The following is a 21,962-nucleotide window of genomic DNA, read 5'->3' on the forward strand; positions in this document are numbered from 1 at the left end:
CAGGGTTGGGGTAGGAGACGTTAATTTCCCACGCACGAGATTACTGTGTGGTGGATGTCCTCCCCTGGGGTGGGATGGGTGGAAGACACTAATTGTAAAGCGCCTTTGATCATTCAAATGTTAAAGGGCGCTATAGAAGTAAATAAATTATTATTATTATTATTATTGTTTTTGGAAGTAGTTATACACCATACTGAAGCGATCCATGCACAAGATGGGTGAGAGATCCTACAACACTATTGCACGTCCAATTAGCTAATAGCGACTAAGGATCGAGTTTGGATCTCTTAAAGGATTTTTTGCCAACACATTTCCACTCCTCGTGACGGTTACTTACCACTATTGCCGACTCATACAAGACCTTTCCGCCAGGAAGCTCTATAACTGGGACCTTGCCAAGCGGATTCATTAAAAAAAAACCAGTCTGGCCTAGACATGAAGTTATGTTTAAACATTTGTACACGATTCCTTTTGCTGCAAGCATAAGTCGCGCTCTCTGCACACAAATCATTCATCATGCATCAGCGGAAAAATACAAAACAAACGAAAAGCTGACAAATTTGCAGAAGGGGTCCGCCTGGGAGTCATACCTTAACGTCTTACCAGCTTGTGGGAGGGGGGGGGGGGGGTTATTTCACCAAGGGGTTTCATGATTAGAAGTTATCACGATTATCAAAGATGGGGGAGGGAAAAACCAAGTCTAAAACCTCTTCTCGGCAAAGCCTTTTAGCTCGTGTAACAGAACGTTCATTGATGAGATGACTTGTTCAAAGAAGTATCGAAAGGACAGTGAACGTAACTGACGTATACGGAAGTGGCAAGATTGATAAGATGATAGAACCCTCGCTAGTTTCCGCTGCAAGATGTAGGAGGCGCTTGATACATTTTTCATCGTATACTCTTCCTTACTAACTTTTTTCCCTCTGTTTTCGGCACATTAGATTTTCAATGTGTGTATCCACACTTATTCCAAGTAATAGTCCTACATTTGGAATTTCTAGTCGTTCCCAGCCTACCATCGTAAAAATGCAAAGGACAGCAGCTTTCATGGCTTACTGACCGTTATGGAATGATTTACATACAATGATACACAGCAACGACTCAACTTCTACGCTGGTGGTAACATCGTTTACTAAGAGTATATTCTCAACCTTGTTACTGAATATGCGATTGTTTCTTTAGTTTTTATTTCTCTCGTTTCGTACACAGCTATATGATCATTAATAAACACAGAATCCTTTCTACATTGTCGGTATCTCTAGGATCGTGTTTAACATTTGTGTTTCAGGCTTTTCATTCGAGACCAACAAGCTGTGCATCTGGATTTTTCGCTTTGTAGCCTTCATAGAACTTTTTGTGCCATTCTGCCGGAACAGAGCACTCCTTCACAGCAGGCACTTCACTCATGGCCGCACACCAGGCTGAGAGCACTGGGAACCCCTTCAGGAGATCAGTTATTAGATAGAGTCGTTCAATCCATGGCCACATGAGGTAGTCTGCCATGCTGGGACTTGAACCTGTTACAAGAAAGCCGGAATGTATGCATTTTTATTATGTGTGATACTTTTCCCCAACATTCCAATACTCAAATTAACCAAACACCCAGTTTTCTTCTTATGTTTCTAGGGTCCTACATCTTGCCATGTGTCTAATGTGTTTTTTAATGTAAAAATCTCCAAGCACAATTCAGTGGATTTTTGCTTTAAAAGGAAAAGACTATAAAAACTGGGATAACTTTTTTATTATTGTACACCACACAAATGAATAATACTTTTCACATGTGCTGATTGGCTAGTTTGCAAGTGACTGGCAAGAACTGAAGAGACAAAATCATGTGTCAAGAGTTTGGTTTTAGACCATTTCTCAGAATAATGACAAAAATAAACTAATTTTTTAGTTTCTGTGTGGTATGTATGTGAAACAATTATTTATCCTTGTGTCAGTGAAACTGGCAGATACAGATTGATAAATATTGATCTGTGTGAGTTTAATTGCCTTTGTTGTCAATTTTCCAGAAGAAAAATTTTACTCTGGAAACATATACCTGCCAAATTAGACTGGATACTTAGCATTGTTAAATGAAAAAATTTTTGGACTTCAGATGAAAATTTAAGGGGATCTTTCAGCCACATTTAGAAATTGTCAGAAGGACTTCTGCAGTAAAGTTTAGAAGTTTTAGGATTTTCATTAGAAATCCAAGAAATATGTACATTCTAATCACACTCTTCTGAAATAAGAAAAAGTTGTCAGGTGCAGTTTATTTCATAACCCACCTCCAACAAATTTTTTTCCATTCAGTTCTTTTTCAAAAGCAGTCAGATGTTTATTTAGTTCTGCCACTGTTTCAGGACTTCCGTTACCCAGCATCTCTTTATAATAAGCAGGAATCAACTAAAAAAAATAATACATATGCCAATCATTCCCAATAACTAAATTAAAAAATTCTGCCACCTGCCATTTGCCATGTCCAAGTCTTTGCTATGTGATTCAAACTTAGTACCATTTATTATATAAAACAGCTTTAATAAAGATCAATCATACCTTGCTTCCCAAAACTTCAACCATTATTCTCTGCTTGTGTTTTTCAACTAGATCTTTTGGAAATAGATGTTCCTTCTCTGGATAAAAATCCTCCAAAAATTCTAAGTAAACAAAATTAACAAGGAGTTGACAAAGGGTCTGAAGAAAGTTCAGCTTGAGAAAAAGTTAGAACTAAAAAGGGCTTGCTCCTTAAATATTAGGTGAGAATGAAAGGGCTACATTTATGATTATTTGGCCTATTATGTTATCTCTATAAAAAGTTCCCAAAGGTTTTAAAGTGAAGCAGGAGAAACTTTAAAAAACTGTTGAAGGAATGAATGAATGAAAACTTAATTAACGTGTCAATGTTTTTAGCTATAGATAAGCTAATTGGGGACACCAATTAGTTTACCAATGGTTGCCGAGATTGGCCACACAAGTTCATAGTCGGAAATTTTAAACCATGCAGAGTTTCTATGAGAGCTTCAGAGTTTCCTACAATTTTTTGGCAAATCAAATTTGGACCGTTTTATTGGTTCTGCAATCATAGGCCGGAAAGTGAGATGAGAATCGTGCGTTCCTTTAGCGTCAAACACTAAGAAGCGCGAAACAAAAGCAACAACAGCAACAAAAAACATTTTACCAACCGCAGCATATCGCAGATTCATAAAGAACCTTTCCATCAGGCAGTTCGATCACTGGGACAGCTCCAGCTGGGTTCATTTCGATAAACCATTCTGGTTTATCCATCAAATTGACGTTCACACATTCGTACTCGATTCCTTTTGCTGCTAACACAAGTCGTGCTCTCTGCAAATAAATCACCGGGATGAATACAACTCAAACTACAATGAAGTATGGAAATGATGGCTTATTACGGAAGCTTGCTAGAATGTGCCAAACGATCGAAAATAAAGACAAGCACCAAACAAAAAACACAAAACACGATGATGTGCTGCGCACGCAAACAAGTGAATGAAACAGTCGTAAAAGAAACATGCAAAGCGCCTACGAGCTACGTTGCCTCAGACACGATGTACTTTACCTGTGCAAATGGACAGAATCTCATACTGTAAAGGCGAAGGCTCTCGCCTTTCAGCGCCGGCTTGTCAGATCCTTTCGAAAAGTGAGCCATTTCTCCACGAAAAAAAAAGCAAACTCAACTCTTATAACAGTCACGGTGCGACCATAAATTTTTGCAGCGTCACACTGACGGCCCGGTATTGGCTACTTTCATGTTGAGACAGCTGACCTGATGAGTCACGCTTTATTTTTGTTCAGTCGAGTCACGACTGAAATCGTTCTTCGCAATACATCGGTAGGATCGAACACAATTTCCCCAGCGAACGTTTCATCATTTTTCTCACGATATAGAACCATTATTGTGGACGAAGACGTTCCAACTGCCACAGAGTTAGTCTTTGTTCGACGCGACTGGAGCTGGACGCGAGCTAATCCAAAGGAATAGGAATTTTCCAGTAACTTGCCCATGGACAATGGGCAAGGACAAGACCACAGAGTTTTCTTTCGGGTGTGATTCATGTATTTTGACCCTTCAATTCTTTTTATACGAGGCGAAGGGGTGGGGAGGGGGAGAGGGAGGGAAACGGTTACAGTCAAACCTGTCTTAAGCGGCACCGTATTCCTGATGGCAAATTTGGACAGTTATCAAGTGGTTTAACTTCAAAGACGTATCTAAGTTATCTGATTTATTTTACCATCACTAAAGTATACTTCTTATAGTTCCTGAAAAAGAATTTTCAGGGGGTTAACTTTAGTGAATGGGTGGAATTCAAGAAGAAAAAGAGTGTAGTCCTTCGCCCCAAAAATTGCTCTAAAGACAGAGATTTATTATTTCACCGTAGGTTTTGGAATACAATTAGTAGAAATAAAAACACGATTTTTCACCGCAGTGAGCCCTCCCATTATGCATATCAACTGTTTCATGCCCGAAATAATTAAATTTTCCACGACGTGAAATGTGACATGGGCTAATAATGAGGCTAGAGAAAATAATAGTTACTTCATTCACTCTCATTTTTTTCTGTATATCTTTTTACGAAAATTTTTTTTTTCTAACGTGTTCTTCACTATGAGCCAAAACATTAATCACTTCGTCGACTGTCGCAGTTGCCTTTAATTCCTCTTCAGCTTTCGTAAAGTCCTTCTCCAGGGCATTTGTGTCAACTGATCACTTCTCTTAAAACCATTGCTATCAGGATACATTCAATGTTGTGGCCGTATCTTCCTTCTCGAAATCTTTGATTGCCTCTCCGCCGCTGTGTCCAAGTTTACTCAGAAATGACTTAAACGAAGATCTACAGCACAATGCAAAAAGACAAAAATAATGAAACTTGATCCTAATAATGCAAGGGATTCGTAAGAAATAAAGTTTTTCCATAAAGTATTTAAAAGAAAATTGGAGGGTGGGGTGGGGGTGGGGGAGGCGCGGCTGTGCACTATGAGTAATCAGCTTACCTCAATTGCATGTCAGTTCCCACTCCCCTCTTCTGTTCGAGCTGTATCACAGCCTGTTTACAGGCGGGTATCAACGCCGTGACGAGGTCTGAGTCGAAGGGGACAAGTGTTTCAAGTGTTTTAAACACTAAACCCTGAAAAAAGAAGAGTAGCGAGTAAGGTTTTACTACGTCAGTTAAAAAATGCGCGGAAATGAAATGTCGACAAACGTCAGTAACAGGCAAAAACATTCACATTTTTCCTTTCATCAGCTTCCAGTTAATGAACCCTTTCACCCTATGAGTGACTGGCATCTTATTTCCCCGTACAATATCACCCCTGAATCAAACATTAAGGTCACGAGAGTAAAAGAAACGATTACCAACAAAAGGGCCTCCTGACTGTTAAACAAATTCCCCTCGTCAGGACCTTAGGAAATGTATAGAGAATAGTAAGGAGAACATGCCTACTGATCATGATTGAACCCGTGACACCCACAGCTGATAAGAAAAGCCTTATCATAAAAGAAGAAAATGGAAAATAGCATGTTATGTTTGTTATTTTTCCTACGTAGTTGTTATTTTTGCCCATAGCTGTTATCTCAGACAATCTCACCTGGTACAGAGTGATTTTACTGTACAAGAAATTTCTTAAGTGAGGCAAAAGAACTTCCCTGAAAAACAAAGAAATCACCTCAAAATGTCAACATTACCCTCTAAATAGACAACCTTTTTTTAAAAAAAAAAAAAAAAAAAAAAAAGAAAAGAAAAAGAAACGTACATTAAGGGAACAACAAGTTCATTCTTTACCTGGAGTTCATTTCCGGCGTTTTCGTACAAGCTCCAACCACCAAACGTAAGATTTCAGTGGCTGAAATGAAAGAAGAAACGAAAGGAGATTCACCATAATATGTGCCTGTTTAAAAATTCACCCTTCAGTAACTATTCCCATTTGCCACAACATGTATCACACTTGTCCATCCGCAGCCATTATTGTTATTATTTACTTTATTTCATGTAACCGGGAAAACGATCAGGAAAAGGTTTCACTATCTTTACAAAATTGTAACAGCTCTATTGCATCATATTTTCCAGTAATGTCTAAATGTCTTGATGTCTGATGTTAGCCCCTCAAATCTAAACATGCAAACAATGAGTACATTAAGAAAAGATACTGAGAACCGCAAGTTTTTTTTCAGTTTTTAATTGGCTTTTGTCACCCTCTATAAATAAAGTTGATATATATTTAGTATTATCAACTGGGTTGATAATGGAAATTGGCCACCTTAAAGAGTTTAAAGGCTGACATTTCAAACGTTAGCCCTTCGTCAGCTATGACGAAGGGCCTGTTAGACAATCCCCTGTTATACTCTCCCATCGACGTAGCATCACAGTTTCTTTAGAAACTACCACTTTGATACATGCATACATACATGCATATTACAACAATAAAAATTTCATTACTTTAGCCTATATCGACTAGAGCTCTCCCCACCAGAAAAATAAAAACAATCTTACTTTAGGATTCACAGCATGCATTCGACATTCCGCAGTCCAGCTCGGGGGTGACTACATCACGAGAAACTATTTTACTTTATCTCAAGTGTATTAAACAAGAAGATAACAACCCAACTACCATTATGTTTGAAATCCTTTACCTTGCCTTCTTATCTCGGGGGGTTCGTTTCCCGCGGTAAACTGATTACACGTTAGTAAACAAAACATGATAGATTCTAGCAAAACTGGGGTGTTTCTGCAATGGAAAAATGAGAAAAATGATCCATTTTGTTCTCCGTTTACCTGGCTACGATTTCCTTCCCTGAATTTATCTGTTCGATCCTTAACGCAGGAGAAGATTAAATTTGACATATTTCCTCGCCGTCACTTTCACGCGCACAGGGTCTAAAATGTTTCAGACTAGTTTCTGGTTTGCCACTGGACCGATCTAGACCGTGTGCATTCCAACCTCGTCTTCAGAGGTCATGTGAGGGGGGATGGAGGGAGGGAAGGAAGGGTTTCTTTGTCCACAATGAATTCTAGGAAAGTGACTTTTCGAAACGATTGAGCACACAGCCCCTTTAAGTTTTCATTCGCTTAAGTCGCTGCCCCTTTAAAAATGGAGTATATTGAAACGAACCCGTTTCACTGTGAAACCTATTGTCCATAAGAAAGACAAATGAGGCATTAATCAAAAAGATAATTGTAAAAAAGAATGTCTACAAATCAATTGCTAGTACCTTGCTGTCTCAGTAGAACAGAGCGTTTTCCGAAATAACTGCTCCAAAAAGGACAAAGTCTGAAAAAAAAGGTCGCAAACCGAATAGTTAAACAACAATTTTCTGATATCATTTCTTCTAAAGTTTACCTTATAAGAACTTATCAATAACAACATTTAAATAAGGAACTTACTGTCGCTAGATTCGCAGGCTGCTGTGGAAGGCACAAGAAATTCTCTTGAATGATCTCCACAACGAATTGGCGGAATTCGCTACAGTGAAAAAATAGAACGATTTTATAGAACGAAAGCATTAACAACATTCTTGGAACTTATACCTTCTAAAAAAAGTTGTTGATCTTTATGTACATTCTCAAGTCTAAACACTGAACATAATATTCCCATTATTTTTTCTATGTTTCAGAATTTCCATTGTGCTTCTCGCATGGGAGCAATTTTCATTTATTGTAGACAATAAGGATTGCAAGGGGTTTTCTTCACTACGCCCTGTGATTGGACAAGCACACTCACGACGCATTCTTATCCAATCAGATGTAAAACTAACACCAATCGAAACTTGATCCTTCGCGTTTTCCCGCCCTTCAGACAATTTGGTGGGAATGTTGCTTGCTTTTATTTTAAGTTCTCACAAGCTCCCTGATGACAATTTCCTTCGCTCAGATTAGCCATTGTTAATGACTTAGTTTGGTTTTACGACACTCAAGTTCGTAATGGCAATCGCTAAGAAAAGATTACAAAGACTTCATAATTTTTCGCGAATGCAGAATGGAAGCCGTGTGAGTGCAATGAGTGTCTTTCATAAATGATGTAAAGAAATGAGCTATTTATAGCTTCCTTCCTGTTTCACAAACCTGTTCTCAGGTGCAGGATCGGTTAAACATGATCCTTTGAGAACTACCTGTGGAAAGTCCATAGAGAGAGCACTCAGAATTATTGTTGTGCATGACGTTTGCGATAACAGCGGAAGGTAAAAGTTAAACATTATTTTGTTCACTTCTCCTTCAGTCCAAATATCAATTCAGAAGAAATAAAAAGAAAGGAAAAAAAATACCATTCGCCGTGAATGAGAAGGATAGAAAATACGCTACAATATGTGGCCTCCTTTTTGTGACGTTCAAAATCGCGTCGAACTTGCGGGAACCCGCTAGTTTGGTGAGATTCAAAACCACCGAGGGAGGCATATACTCAAAACAAAAACAAAAAATTCAGAATAGATAAAATTACAACAAACTGCAACCTACCACCTTGGAAAATATAAGTTTTATTGCCGTAATTGTCATGCGTAAACTTTCTGTCGTCATTGCGCGGTGATATGCATACAAAAAACATCTAATGCTATCGAAAAAAAATTGAATATGTAACAACCCATAAATGGTAAATGAGCAAGTTAACATACCAGAAAAGGGTTCTTAGTCGGAATATTGGCTGCCTGAGAGGAAGATGGCAAAATCTGTGACAAAAAATAATTTCAACAAATTAAAACATTTCTTCTAAAAGCTAAGTCGGTCTAGGACGTAAGAGCGAGGAGCCAAATTGCTTTGGTTGGCTGAAAACTTTAAAGTCCAATACTACACCATTGAGGCTCTCGTCGGTTGTTGCAACAACCATAAAGGACTGCGCAGATTGGAAAATTGCGATGTAAGAAGTATCAAAAATATTCCATTTTAATAATTGCAATGCTCAACAATTTTTCTCTAGCCTGGGCGAACAAACTTTCTTTAGCGCGTTCTTTCGGTTGAATGAAAGTTGCTCTTACCTGGTTGAAAAGCCGGAAGTACGAGATGAATATTTGTTTAATCTTTCTCCGTATAAATTCATCTCTCTTGAAATCTAGGCAGGCAAGACCCTGTAGAAACTGCGAAAAAAAAAAACACAATTATAAACTGCGAATGTTTAAAATACCTCACGTAGCCAACCATGGGAACTCAAGCGCACGACAACAAGACTCAGTCAAGTTTGTATTTGATTGTTTGCGAGTTTTCTTGACCAATCACGGTGGGAAGTAGAGAAAAACCAATGAAATCTCAAATTTCTTTCGGTACTAAATTGGGAATTACTCGAATACTTTGATCCAAATACCTGATGTAAGTGTGCTTTGATACACTGCATGACCAAAGGTGCAACAGGTTTCTTGCTGTTAGGGAGTGGGAGAACAAATTGGTCAACCAACCGAGGAAAAAGACATCTGGGTTGAGTCTGAAAATAATAAAGAGAGATTGCACAGAAGACGAAAGTCATTCAACCTTCAAATAAGGTTAATAGCAACTTTGATTGCGCGAAAAGATCTGTAAAATTTCAAGTTATTCTAAAAAACGGTACTAACGCCTTACCCGGCTGTAAATGATCTTATAGCAATGCTTGGTCAGAAGTCCAGCAACATGATATGCAATCCTATCAAAAAACATACAAATAGTATCACCACTGATTACCTCACACATATTTACCTTAACATTTTACCTAAACTGATCATAATATTAAATGGAACCACCTTGAAATTATAGCAAGTACAAGAACATACAGATTTTCAAATGAAGAGACTTTGTTGATTCGTAACTCACAGCCAGCCTTTCATGAAAATGTTCGCAGAGAAAAGCTTTTACGCTATTCGTTGTTTGTTCACATTTTAAGTTACTGGTAATCATTTTAACGATCACTTCTAAAGACGTGTTTTGAAAATACGATCCGTCAATATTTAAAAACCATGTATCAGTGGAATGCGTATTTGTGGTAAAACCTCTTTCGTCGTGGTTGTCACAGCAGAGTGCCTTTTATTTCAATGAAGACTAAGGAGCTTGGAGGTCCACAACTGCGCATGCCCGGAGCTTTTCCCAGCTATTTTTGTAGCATATGGGGCAGGTAGTATTTTCGTTACTTACCTCAGTAGATTCGCAGGTCCAACATCTTTTAGCACGTGGTCAACATACTTAATGACGTCACCCAGGTATCTCTGCACTGTCTCGCGGAACTGGATTGAGTCGTCAAACTTTGTCTGTAGACATAATGGAAACAGTTATGTATTCGTCTGGGAAATTCCGCGTTGGGCAAAAATTATTAATTTTAGTAATTCCAGAAGTTTTCACAATTCATAAGTAAGATAGTTAACTGTTCTTTTATCAATAACTATGGGGCCGCATGCCGATTAAACGTCATGGGACCTAAATTTATAGTAATCACGACAGCCAATCAAAATAAAGCTAGACATCACCTAGAGCCAATCGGGCTCAAGCGCGGGAAAGAGCCGCTGAACACATTGTCATTGGTTTGGGTTCTGTTTCTGATTGGTTGAAAAAGGGTCATGAGTTTTCTTAATGAACAACACAACGTAGGAAAATAAAACAAATGCAATAGGTGGTTATTTTCGATACTCAGTTGGAAATTTCTCCGTAAGCTAAGTTTTACTTACCAGTAATGCGTGATGACGCCCTAGCGCAACAATAAATAGCTGCAACGATGTTTCACTACTTTCACCAGTTCCGAATCCAGGCTATAAGAAGCACAAGTATGTATTAAAACCTCTCACTGAATAAGCACAATTGAAGGTCTATGTCTTTCTTGATTAGTTTCCTGAGGAAAAAACCCTGCGCGGACCCACTGTAAAAATCGCGCGCGGAAGTTACGAGTGCCTGATATCAAATCACAAACGGTTTTACTAGCCTTTCCGTATAGAACATAGGAGAAGTGCATTTGCACGCAAAAATTCGCTCAGTGGATCTTCCGTTTACAAGGGCAAGAGCCATAGTCAGTCTTGCCAGACCTGATAATGGAGCGCTCTTAGATTACTAATCGGTCACGTCATAGGACCACTTCCAAAACTCAGCGCGAAAATCTCGAAAAGAGCACGATTGGATGCCAATTACATAGCTTTTGGGACTGCCCTCGTCTACAATATCGAGGTTTGAGTGATATCACCGTTCTTGTTGTATCCAAAAAGGAAAAAGCGCATCTTTGCGACCTGTTACCGCAATGGCAGTGAAGTTAAGTTAGTGGTATTACCTGGCCCCTCAGTAGCTTCTCCAGCTCGGGTAATTTACCCACTGCCCTGTGAGACAAAAGAAACAGAAAACGATTACAAAGAACTCAACACGTACATTATAATTAAAGGGAAATTTTTCAAAATGTTAAAAATTCATCCTTTGGTTGAGTTGAACACCATATTTTAAGATTTTACTTTATTTTTTATCACCTTCATTTCACTTCGATAACATGGGGAAAGGTCGCCAAGTTTCTCTAAGCAGGGTTTCATGTAGAAAACCCTTAAAATAATATCAATTTTAGTATGAAGTACAAACACACTACAACATAAAATGTGCAGCTAAACTCGAAAACACAAGGAATCCCTCCGAAATTGGACGGAACCTTCCGAAATTTGACATAACCATCCCAAATCAGACGGAACCCTCCGAAATTATACAGAACCCTCCGAAATCAGATGGAAGGTGCCAAAATCAGATGGAACTCTACGAAGTCCGACGGAACCCTCCAAAATTAGATGGAACCCTGCGAAATCAGACGGAACCCTACGAAATCAGACGAAACCCTCCGAAATTGGACGGAACAATCCAAAATTAGTCAGAACCCTTCAAAATTATTCGGAATCCTCCGATATTAGAAGGAACCCTCCGAAATAAGACGGAGGGCTCCAAAATCAGTCGGAACTCTTTGAAATTAAATGAAGCCCTCCAAAATTAGACGGAACCCTTCGAAATTAGACAAAAACCTCTACAATTAGAAGGAACCCGCCAAAATCAGACGGAACCCTCCGAAATTAGACGGAATCCTCCAAAATTTAAACGGAATCCTTCAAAATTAGACGGAATCCTCCAAAATTTAGACGGAATCCTCCAAAATTTGGACGGAATCCTCCGTAATTAGACGAACCCTCCGAAAATCTCACGGAAACGTTGGATGTTACACTGGACCCTCTGAAATCAGAGAACCGTCTGAAATTGGATGATAACATTCAATGTTAGACGAAATCGTCCAAAACTAAAAGGAACTGTCGGAAATCGGACGGAACTGGGGGGATTGAACGGGCTTACTTTATTTCTATCGCACTAGTGACACAAGTTAAAGGTGTTTCTAATCACAAATTCTTCCCCATGTGACAAACTCACGGAGGGAGGGAGGGGTGGGGTACCTGGTTAGTTCTGTTAATCCTTCATGAGAGGGTGGTAGCTGCAACAGACATCTAAACCACGCGTGGATTATGTCTCTTTCCATGTTCTCTGCTTGAATTGCCGTCGTTGCCGAAGGACAGGGTAAAATGTGACATAGGAATCGACAACAAAAGCTGCAACCAATAATATTACACATAGCTGCGTTTAATTCAAGACATTCATTCTCTTCTCTCATTCTCCTCACACAATCACTATGGTAGTTGGCTGTGAAAATGTTTCGGTAGACCACGATGAGTCTATCGTTTTTGGCGAAGTCCGTCGCGCGAGCCCAAAAAACATCAGCGAAAAAAAAGGAATTGTTGTTATTGCGCCGCGTTCACACTCGAACTCCCAGAGTTCCACGAAGTGCGCCATTAAACAACACTTTTTTTTCACCCAATATTTTGGACTCGCATGACAGATTTTAGGCGAGAAGGAGGGACTTCTCGAAGTATAATTTAACAGGTGATCGAAGACAATTTCTAGTTAGAGTAGTTTTGAATTCTACATACCTTGCGGACATTTCGTCTTTAATACCAAGATCCCGTAACAGACTGGTAAACGTCACCCCAGTTGTGCCAGTGACTTCCTCAGGATATCTTAAACATACGCGTAAAACACAGAGTAGTGAAACTACGGCAAAATTACTAAAACGAGGGCATCAAGTAAGCAGTAACTTATCCGAAACTGCACTGGTTTTCCTTTATTGCCCTGTTTTCATTTGCATAATCTTACCAAGAATAGCCTCTGATCGTGAAACACACGTGGTTTGGCGTGTGCGGCCGGGTTGCATAGTCAAATACTTGGCACATTTGAAGAAATTTTCGAATTTCAAGGTTACTTTTTGGAATCTAGAAACACTTTCAGTGTCGTAATTGAACGTAAATTCTTTATGGCGGAGATAAAGATATATGCTCTCTGTAGCAAGCTTTTGGTTTCTCTTTCTTACGTGGCGTTATTGATCTAGAAAACTCATGAGATCTTTTCACATTGGGCATGAAAAGGAATTTTCAAAAGAGACGTCATTATTAAGCGTTCATTCACAAGTTGTGGTGGACCTCAATTAAAATCTACTATCGAACACTAAAGGTGTTTCAATAAATTTTTCATAAGCAGCTGCCGACGACGTAATAGGCGGCTGTGCCATAAGCAAAACTCAAACGCGAGAGGTCCCTCACAGACTAAACAAGCGGCGGTAAGAGGCCTTGCAGGCAGCGGTAGACAGCTGATACCCCGGCTTTTATTGAAACACCTGTCTCTGATGATATCATTTCACAATGCCACCCGATCTAGCAGGCGCTTACTACCTGTCGAGAGCAGAGAGTGTAAAGCCGGCCAACGTGTCAGCTAAGGGACTGGGTACCGACTGGATACACAGACCGTCAGATGTTAGGGTCCTCACGTGACTAAACACGTGCTTCCACATCACACTGACAGCGTCTAGATAACAAAAAAAAAACACTTGAATGCGAGTAACGTGTGACAGGTGTTGGACTAGTATACTACGCTATACAATGTTGTTTGGAAAAAGGCAAACTAGTTAACCATTACCTAGGATCTATCCCGGATAGAAAAGCTACAAAAAGATTCTCGTTACTGCATCAGCGCACCAATCTCTACTAGTCACCATGACACAACAACTTGACAACAACAACAACGACGACGACGACGACGACAACAACAAAAACGTAACAAGTACCTGAGAATCCTGGTCTACCCCCGTACTTTTGCCTATAAAAAAAGTAAAATGCGTAAATTGATGGCAGGTTCCATTTCAAGCAAAAGAAAATTACTTATCTGCTAGAGAACGACTCCTGTAATTGTTACATTTCACCCGTACGTTAATGACGCCAGAGTTGTCTGTACAAAGCTCAGCAAGTATCGGAGTTCATTGTCACGACACGAATGTAAAAGGTATTGAAATCCATCAGCTGAAAAAAAAGAACAAACGAACAAACAATCAAACAAAGACGAGGGAGATCAGAGAACTCCAACAACGAATTTTATTTTCAGGGCAAAAAGATACTTTACGTTGAAGAAAAAAATTAAAAAACATGCAAGCCCACTGAGGTTAATCGGCTTCTCTTAATCTTTGCCGTTCGGCCTTACTTGCTAATACGTTTTCGCTGTTTTAGTTCACATGAGGGATTAAAAGTGAACGCGAAACAAACAAAAAAAAACTTGTAAAAACTCAATCTCCATCAGCAGTCCTCGAAGAAAATCTCACACGTATTCAAATTCCAAATTACTTACCAATCAGTTTACTTTCAGACAAGTCCTGTTTATTTTTGTGTTCGAACACATCCTGTGTACTGTCCAGATATAGTGTGATCAACTGCCAGCAGTTTTTTTGATGAGTTTTATCTCGAGAGGAATTCGTGTATTCCCTAAAAGAAACAACAGCTTCTATATTTATCCCAAAACAATTATGTTGATAAACAATTTTTCTAATACAAAAAAAAGAGATAAATTTTATCCGTATTTCCAAGCTTATGAAGGAAACATTAACATTGATTGACTGACTGATTGATTGACGAGATTGGCATTCTCACCTCGCAACCGTGACAAAACTGTACGACAATCTTTCCGCCAAGTATCCAAAATCCACATTCTTCTCCTTGTAAATGAGCATCAAGGCAAAAAGCCCTGATTATGTAGAGAAAACAAATAGTATGATAGCTGATAATTATTACAAAATACACAACTAGTCTAAATTACAACCTCTCCTTGTCTTTCACCTTTCTTCCTTTTACGTTTCATTCTTAATATCCTCACCTTTCCAGACACTAATTTTCTTTTCCTGGGCCATCTTGTGAAAGTCCAGCAAGTCAAGAAACGAACACATCTTGTGCGCCTGTGCAAGAAAAGATATTTGTGACTTCTTCGAGTAATTTTACGCGTTAATCAACGAGGAGAACAAACTCGATCCCAGCAGAGTCTATGCTCCTCCATATCCACCCATCTGTCCATATGGAACCCTTCCTAAGACCCCCACCATGGAATATCCAACGACCAGAACCTATCATTTAGCCCCAATTTTTCTCCCCCGTTCAATTTACGTTCCGTTCTTTTATGACAACCTGCGCAACAAGAAGAGTTTCGAGTTACAATGTTGTTATATGCTTAATAACTCTCACTTGTTCATATCAACATAGCCATTTAGAATAAAATAGTACGCCTACAGAGGCATACCATAACTTACTACATCTTCTAGGTCAGCTACACAGGAAAGAGTAAGAAAAAGAGTGATAAAATGATGAAGTCCTGTGATGTTCAACTCCTCCATACGGCGCTTATGGAACTTTGAGTAGAATCTAAAGATAAAATAGAAACGTACTGCTTCATAATAGTCTGTCAATCGCAGATAATACATATATTTCTCATGATTGACAATTTAATGACCAAATGCAGAAAATGCGAACGAACTTAACGAAGTAAAGTGCAGAAAAAAAAAGATCGAAGGTGTCTGTTCCTTTTCTACCTGCCCTTCATCTGTTTCCAGGCCTGTAACGATCCACTCTTAAGTAATTTGGTGAGGTGAACTGACACCAGCCGTAAGAAGAGAGTGAAACTGGATTCATGCTCTGGAACAACACTGCTGGAAACAAAACGCTACAGTTAATAAATCAAATCGCCTTTATTCCATGTTACCTTAAAGTAGCCTACGAGATTACATCTCAATTTCTGAGAAGTCTGGTTCAAAGAAAGATTCAGCGATAATTTTTGGTTTTCCTTTGAAAACTTTCATTGAGTCTTCCTTTGAAATGATTTGTTCTTAACTTAAAAGGTCAACGAATATGACACCGAATGTAATATAGATGGTGATGAGCGGCAAAGTATAACAAATTGAAAGAAACTTTAAAACTAATACCCCATTCACACCAGCAAAACATGTTTTGTTAAACTGGTTTTCATTGAATGAAAATTATAAACAGAGAACTGAAAAACTTGATTTTCCATTGGATTCAAGTACTTGCTAACTTGCATTTCCAATGTGCTACATTCAAGTCAAAAATATTCGGTTAAATAGTTTCTATGAAGAAAAAAAAAATTAAACTGTGTTTAACAAAACAACTTTTAAACATGTTTAAGCTTTGGTGTGAATGGGGCATAAGATCAACTTGCAATCTTCGTTATTTGCTGTAATAACTCACCCTTGATGTGAAGCCTTAGACCTGTTCAAACACTGCTCCGTCCACTGAAGAGAAGATAAGCTGAAAGAAGGTAGAAACACGTCAGATGCGCTTTATGGAATCGCACTTTGAGTGTAACGCTTTGGCTTTTTCAGAGAAGAAAAGGTATTATGAGAAAAAATGGCCATCGGTAACGAGTGTCTGAGGAATAAGTGAGCTGAAGCACACATGTTTATCAGCGAAACGCAAACACCAGTTGAAGTTAAGCGTTTTCTCTTTCTTTGGTGCTTGATATAAATTGCCCACAAACGTTTACATCAAAATGCCAATATACGGGTTGTTTAACCGATAAGTTGCCAAATTTCCCGATATTGAAGACACACAACAGCCGTCCAGTCACTCAATAGTATGTTTTTTTGTAGAAATACAGGGGAGTCAAGAATTTGTGGATATAATGTCGGAAGTCTCTGCGGAAAGAAAATATAGCTGCTGACTGGAGTAGATCCATACCTGACAAGACCAAAGCCATGCATAGATTGTTCAGGAACGTGAAATGAATTGTTCTTAAGAAAAAAGAAGGAGAGAGAGTAAATATAAAAATGTTCATGGATAAAAAAAAAACTAATTAAACAAACCTGTAATATATGAAGGAGAGAAAATTTTAAGCTGCAGTTATATTTACTACAGCAAGATTCATTGATAAGCGTGAGTGAAAAATATGATAAGTTTATGTTTGTCGTGCGTCTCTCTACAAAAACTGAACAAGTACAAGTAGACTCGTCAGCATAATTGAAGATGTAATTTGTCCTTAAAAATTGCACTTTCCAAGAAAAACTTCCTCACATGAGCGCAGCACAAAACTGGGCCTACCAATCTCTTGTGAAAGAAATCCCAAAGCCACAGAATAAGATCAGAATTTGCTGACCAATGATAAGACAACGAAATACAACAGCGAAGGGAGTAGCGGCAGCGGGATTCTTCATGACTCTCCTGCAACAAAGCAGTTGGGAACGTTATTGATGTAGCTAAATTTAGCATCGCATAATCGATAGCAGGTTTTTTAACAAAAGAATTATCACCTTGTTGTTTAGAAGAGATGCTTTGAGTAGATCTTGGGCAAGCACCCAGTTTCCAGGAACACAACTCTATCAAGAAAAAGGAAGAAAGTTATTGTAAAAAGGCAGGTGATGTAATTACTTAAAATTGAGGAGCGCATTTCGATTGAGTGCCTTAAAAGCAAAACTGTTGCAGTCACAATGGCCAAAAAAAAAAAAAAGGAACGCACACATTGCAAATCTGAAATTTAAGAGGAAAGAAGCAAACTATCTTTAGCGCATGAAAAGGCGAGCGATAAAGTCACGTTTAGTTTCAGTTTTGCGACTGATTGATTAAGAGGTTAGCGCTAGTTTTCTTGACCAATCACACAGTGTAGCGAAGCAATACCTATGCAATTGAAAATGGCTGTAACAGAGTCGCAGATACAAGTCTCTATCATTCTCTGTATGATATATGTAAAGATGCATAGGAATAAGTATAGTGAACAAGACTGACAAAAAGCCAATCGGATGATGGAAGTCTGCACTTCTGTCAAATTCATCAGAATCAAAGCTCGCCCGTCACACAGCACTCCGTAACGTGACGGTTAGCGTGGCGTCATGGCGTTAATGCATGCATGCCTTAGTTGACGGTTAAGTACTGTGCTGACTGTGGTGTATGACGTAAGTCTTCACGCTGTCGCTCGTCAGCCTCGTTATCATGTATCACGTTCGAGTCGACATATTACGGGAAAATAAATTTCTGTTAAGTTTCCTTCACGTCTTCAAGACTTTAATCCGACGCTATACGCTATACTAACTCGTCATACCCCCCCCCCCCCCCACCAGCCTTGTTACCTTTTTCCTTTGGGAGTACACCCCTTTGTCTGTAAACCAGTAAAGTGGGGACAAATGCGTCAAAAGCCACCAACAGAAATTAACAGGCGTCTTCACTGTGAAATCTGGAGGAGCTGAAAGATCCAATCCACATTAAAAAAAAAGGTTGGTAAATGAAGAGCTTTTGTGAGTGGTGTCGGGCCAAATTGAAAATAACTTTAGAGGTTTATCAGAACGATAGCAATTTTCGAGGGAAGCCAAAGAAAACACCAAAAGAGTTTATCACTGGTATCAGTTTTGCATCTGATTGGTTGAGAAGATCGCGCAAGTTTCTCTTATCAGTCGCAGAGTGTTTTGAGGTAAAACTAATAAATCTACATCACTTCCTGCACCTTAATGGAAAAAGCTCTATAATAAGAAATAATCGCTTGCTATAACTACAGACTAATGAAAACTCAACTGTAAAGGATCTACCAAAATCTACTCATACCTACCACAGGACTGGGCCCAGGGCTGCACGGTAGAGTCCTGACTGTCGGGCTCAGACTCCTTGGGATAAAGAATCTCTGACATGATGGAAGAAACCGCTGACCAGAATGACTGAAAAAACAGAGATGTGCTAAAAAGATCTGCGCTAGGAGTTTTTATCAAAATTTTTCAGCCACCATGTTGAACAACAGTCTTCCGACTACAATGTGTGATCAGCAATGATTATCTACTGAAGAAGTCACTCATACCTCGAGATCTGTTTTGGTGCTTAGATGATCCATCAAATGGATCAACATGATCCAGAGTTCACCCACGCAGCCACAGGGAAATGGACATAGTTGAAGAACGTTTGACTGGTTTTCCTGTCAAATAAAACACACAACCTGTTTGCGTCGATTTCAGACGAGCCAGAATGGATACTTTTGCTTCATTATCGTCCGTGATTGGTCCAGGAAACTCGCACCACCCTCTCAAGTAATCAGATGCAAGACTAATACTCGACTCGGTCACTCCCGTTTTCCCGCCCTTTTCATCGTCATTATCTCATCTCATCATCTCAATTAGGCTGGTAAAAGCCGGTTAGGCAACACACCAACCATTGGCAAAATGCAAAAGTAAAAATTACATGCTACAATAAGTACAATACAGAATAAAAAAAATTACCAAACCAATTGACACGCTCTTATTGAGAAAACGAACCAAGGTAATTCTTAAATTCGACAAGAGACGTAATATCAGGCATACCAGGGAGGAGCTTCCAGCAGTTTGCTTGATTTTACTTTAGTTCTTTTAGTTATATTTGCCTTTAATCTGATTGGCTTTGGTGAATTAGGTTAGTTTCGAAGATCAACCAAAATGTATTTTAAATTAGCAGAAACATAGACTTTTCTCGAATATCCAGGTACACACCTTGTTATAAATGGAAACAGCTAACGCTATCAGGTCCCAAAGGAATGAAAATGTATATCTTTTCAGGCTGTTAATCACGTCAACAAATTGATCTGAAGAAAAACTGTCGGACTGACCTGAAATAAAAATTACCAAGGGCTCGTTACACATACATAATGGTGACTGCAGACTGTGGGACCAAGCCCGGCCAATCAACCACGATCTAATAACTTGCCTGAAACCAGCACTAAAGAAATCAATTCTGCTTGAAACTAATTATTGTATTTACTGAAATAGTTCGGCAGGTCGAATTCAAAACTTTTGCTCGTAGCTTTTCAATTAAAATACAGAATCTGAAAGTAAAATTTGCGGTGAAACCTGGCCGCATTATGGCTAATGAAAACAAGCAAGTTTTTCAACATGAAAATTAGAGAAGAAACTGTTCAAGATATGTTTTATGAATGAACGACAACCGAATTCACAGGAACATAAAGATTGCTCTGGGTAAAGGCGTCCGTAAACTCAGCTGTTGTGACTCATGTGGCCTTCCACTCAACGCATCGGAAAGGATATCAGAACAAGCTCTTAATAGTTCACGACAATGTAATTTCTGAGGCTTGCTTCACTGCGATGACCGGAGATCGCCATGATGAGCTAGGATCGCAGTTGTTCTGACACCGTGATTTGTAAAAATTCTTAAAAGTTATGACAGTTTGTTTATAATTTTCATCGTTCCTGTTTTGTTCTGTTAAGGTTTTGAACACGAAACTATATACGAGTGTTTGCTGTGTGTGAGCTTGATAACTGTACGCACTTAATTGACAAACTAACTGAACGTGAAAACATACAAAACTCGGACAGTCCGTTTCGTTTTGTCTTTGGTGATTTCCGTCTCTGCTCATGCTATAATTTCGTCAAATACGGCGCTTGGCATGCCTACAAACTTTTGTTTGGTTCTTCTGTTGCTACTTGACGGCCCGCTTGTTCAAAAAGTTTACTTCTAATTAACAAAAAAAAAAAGCTGGAGAGAAAATTGGGAATTAGTCGGACATTGTACAAATTGGCAGATGGCGTGACAGCTTTACCTCAGCTCCGCGTTTTGTAATCTGATAAAACACGCTCTTTCAGCCAACGACAGCACGCATTATATCAGAACTTTATCATAATTATCATTATCATCATCATCACAACTATCCCATTCTTTCTCATTATCAGCATGACCATTTTTAGTATGTACTATCATTTTCATCAAAAAGAGCAAGTTACATTAATATTTGAGAACAAATAACACGCGTAGTACCGAGGGTACATTTGTTATCTCTCGAAAGACAAAATAATCTCATATTATCTGTCCAGTGCAAATAAAAACTGCCGCCGGCTGGAAAAGAGACAGGAATTTAAATCGTTCACTCCCAAGATCTCAACATAAATTCCCCTCGAGCTCGAGACACTTCTAAGTCTACTATTTCAGAGAGCCGCAGATTTCGATAGTCCACACATGGAACCCGGCGTCTTCAAAAGACTCTCGAACCGTCCATCTCTGTTTTTATCAAACGTTTGGGCTTTCTGGTGCAAACGAATATGCATCAAGAAGCAAGAGTTTTCAAATAACAACGATATTGTATGCTTCGTGTTTAAACTATGATTGGGTAATGCGAAATACGCTGTAAGCACCGCGGATATAAAATTAAGTGACCATAATTCAATTTAACAATTAGATTACAAATGTGCGAATTCATAAATTATTAGTCATGCAACGAAACCTCACATAACCCACTTTTGGAAATACAATAAAGCCTCTTACACTTTGAAACTTGTAAAATTTCATGAATTAGTCTTAACCTGACTTTACTGTAACACGTCCACGGAACTGATGTTTTTGACAATTGATCGGTATTTGTTTGCCACGTAACTATTTTTATACATGTATAGTGGGCTAACAAGATCATTTGCTCATGGTCCAAAATTGACGAAGAATAAATAGCTTTAGTAAAGTGTGAATGTATTTAGCACATCTGTGCTAATTGGAGAGTCTGTCAATGCTAGACAGTAAACAACTCGAGTAATAGGAAAGTATTTCTTTCAAATCAAAACTGTTAAGAGACAAATCACGGCTCCTTTTTTCTCTTTTTTTTTATTCTTTCCAAAGTGGCCATTTGGCCACCTGACTTCATAACGAGGTCGCCAGAAATAATATCTTAGTAGTGCTCTAC

At 38.8% G+C, this 21,962-nt stretch overlaps 2 protein-coding genes across 3 annotated transcripts in view; both read right to left on the minus strand.

Moving 5' to 3' along the window:
- Positions 1-1,165: 1,165 nt before the first annotated feature.
- Positions 1,166-3,730, minus strand: LOC149041833 (glutathione S-transferase omega-1-like). Its single transcript, XM_089179918.1, has 5 exons — positions 3,566-3,730; positions 3,168-3,330; positions 2,542-2,642; positions 2,274-2,391; positions 1,166-1,517 (listed from the first exon to the last, which is right to left on the minus strand). The coding sequence occupies exons 1-5, from the start codon at positions 3,653-3,655 to the stop codon at positions 1,294-1,296; spliced, it is 696 nt and encodes a 231-aa protein (XP_089036044.1). The 5' UTR covers positions 3,656-3,730; the 3' UTR covers positions 1,166-1,293.
- Positions 3,731-4,349: 619 nt separating this feature from the next.
- The window catches only part of LOC113679752 (protein MMS22-like), a 32,155-nt gene continuing 14,542 nt past the window's right edge, over positions 4,350-21,962 (minus strand). Inside the window, exons 7-39 of one of the 2 annotated variants that reach the window (XM_089179908.1) lie at positions 19,771-19,886; positions 19,110-19,223; positions 18,867-18,972; positions 18,394-18,506; positions 17,581-17,646; positions 17,372-17,491; positions 17,012-17,064; positions 16,523-16,582; positions 15,850-15,963; positions 15,571-15,682; positions 15,144-15,222; positions 14,921-15,014; positions 14,622-14,755; positions 14,209-14,299; positions 14,068-14,099; positions 13,676-13,808; positions 12,881-12,967; positions 12,350-12,502; positions 11,206-11,251; positions 10,616-10,696; positions 10,089-10,201; positions 9,543-9,603; positions 9,292-9,408; positions 8,969-9,067; positions 8,609-8,662; positions 8,064-8,110; positions 7,386-7,464; positions 7,214-7,272; positions 6,635-6,729; positions 5,787-5,847; positions 5,593-5,650; positions 4,999-5,132; positions 4,350-4,838 (exon numbers count right to left, since the gene is read on the minus strand). In XM_089179908.1, the coding sequence (XP_089036034.1) occupies positions 4,736-4,838; positions 4,999-5,132; positions 5,593-5,650; positions 5,787-5,847; positions 6,635-6,729; positions 7,214-7,272; positions 7,386-7,464; positions 8,064-8,110; positions 8,609-8,662; positions 8,969-9,067; positions 9,292-9,408; positions 9,543-9,603; positions 10,089-10,201; positions 10,616-10,696; positions 11,206-11,251; positions 12,350-12,502; positions 12,881-12,967; positions 13,676-13,808; positions 14,068-14,099; positions 14,209-14,299; positions 14,622-14,755; positions 14,921-15,014; positions 15,144-15,222; positions 15,571-15,682; positions 15,850-15,963; positions 16,523-16,582; positions 17,012-17,064; positions 17,372-17,491; positions 17,581-17,646; positions 18,394-18,506; positions 18,867-18,972; positions 19,110-19,223; positions 19,771-19,886 (2,984 nt within the window). In that variant the 3' untranslated portion in view covers positions 4,350-4,735. Of the gene's footprint in view, positions 4,839-4,998; positions 5,133-5,592; positions 5,651-5,786; positions 5,848-6,634; positions 6,730-7,213; positions 7,273-7,385; positions 7,465-8,063; positions 8,111-8,608; positions 8,663-8,968; positions 9,068-9,291; positions 9,409-9,542; positions 9,604-10,088; positions 10,202-10,615; positions 10,697-11,205; positions 11,252-12,349; positions 12,503-12,880; positions 12,968-13,675; positions 13,809-14,067; positions 14,100-14,208; positions 14,300-14,621; positions 14,756-14,920; positions 15,015-15,143; positions 15,223-15,570; positions 15,683-15,849; positions 15,967-16,522; positions 16,583-17,011; positions 17,065-17,371; positions 17,492-17,580; positions 17,647-18,393; positions 18,507-18,866; positions 18,973-19,109; positions 19,224-19,770; positions 19,887-21,962 lie in introns of both variants that reach the window. The other variant, XM_027196720.2, reaches the window with a different exon arrangement.

The sequence above is a fragment of the Pocillopora damicornis genome, chromosome 8 (assembly GCF_964200805.1).
Source record: "Pocillopora damicornis chromosome 8, jaPocDami1.2, whole genome shotgun sequence".
Lineage (NCBI taxonomy): Eukaryota > Metazoa > Cnidaria > Anthozoa > Scleractinia > Pocilloporidae > Pocillopora > Pocillopora damicornis.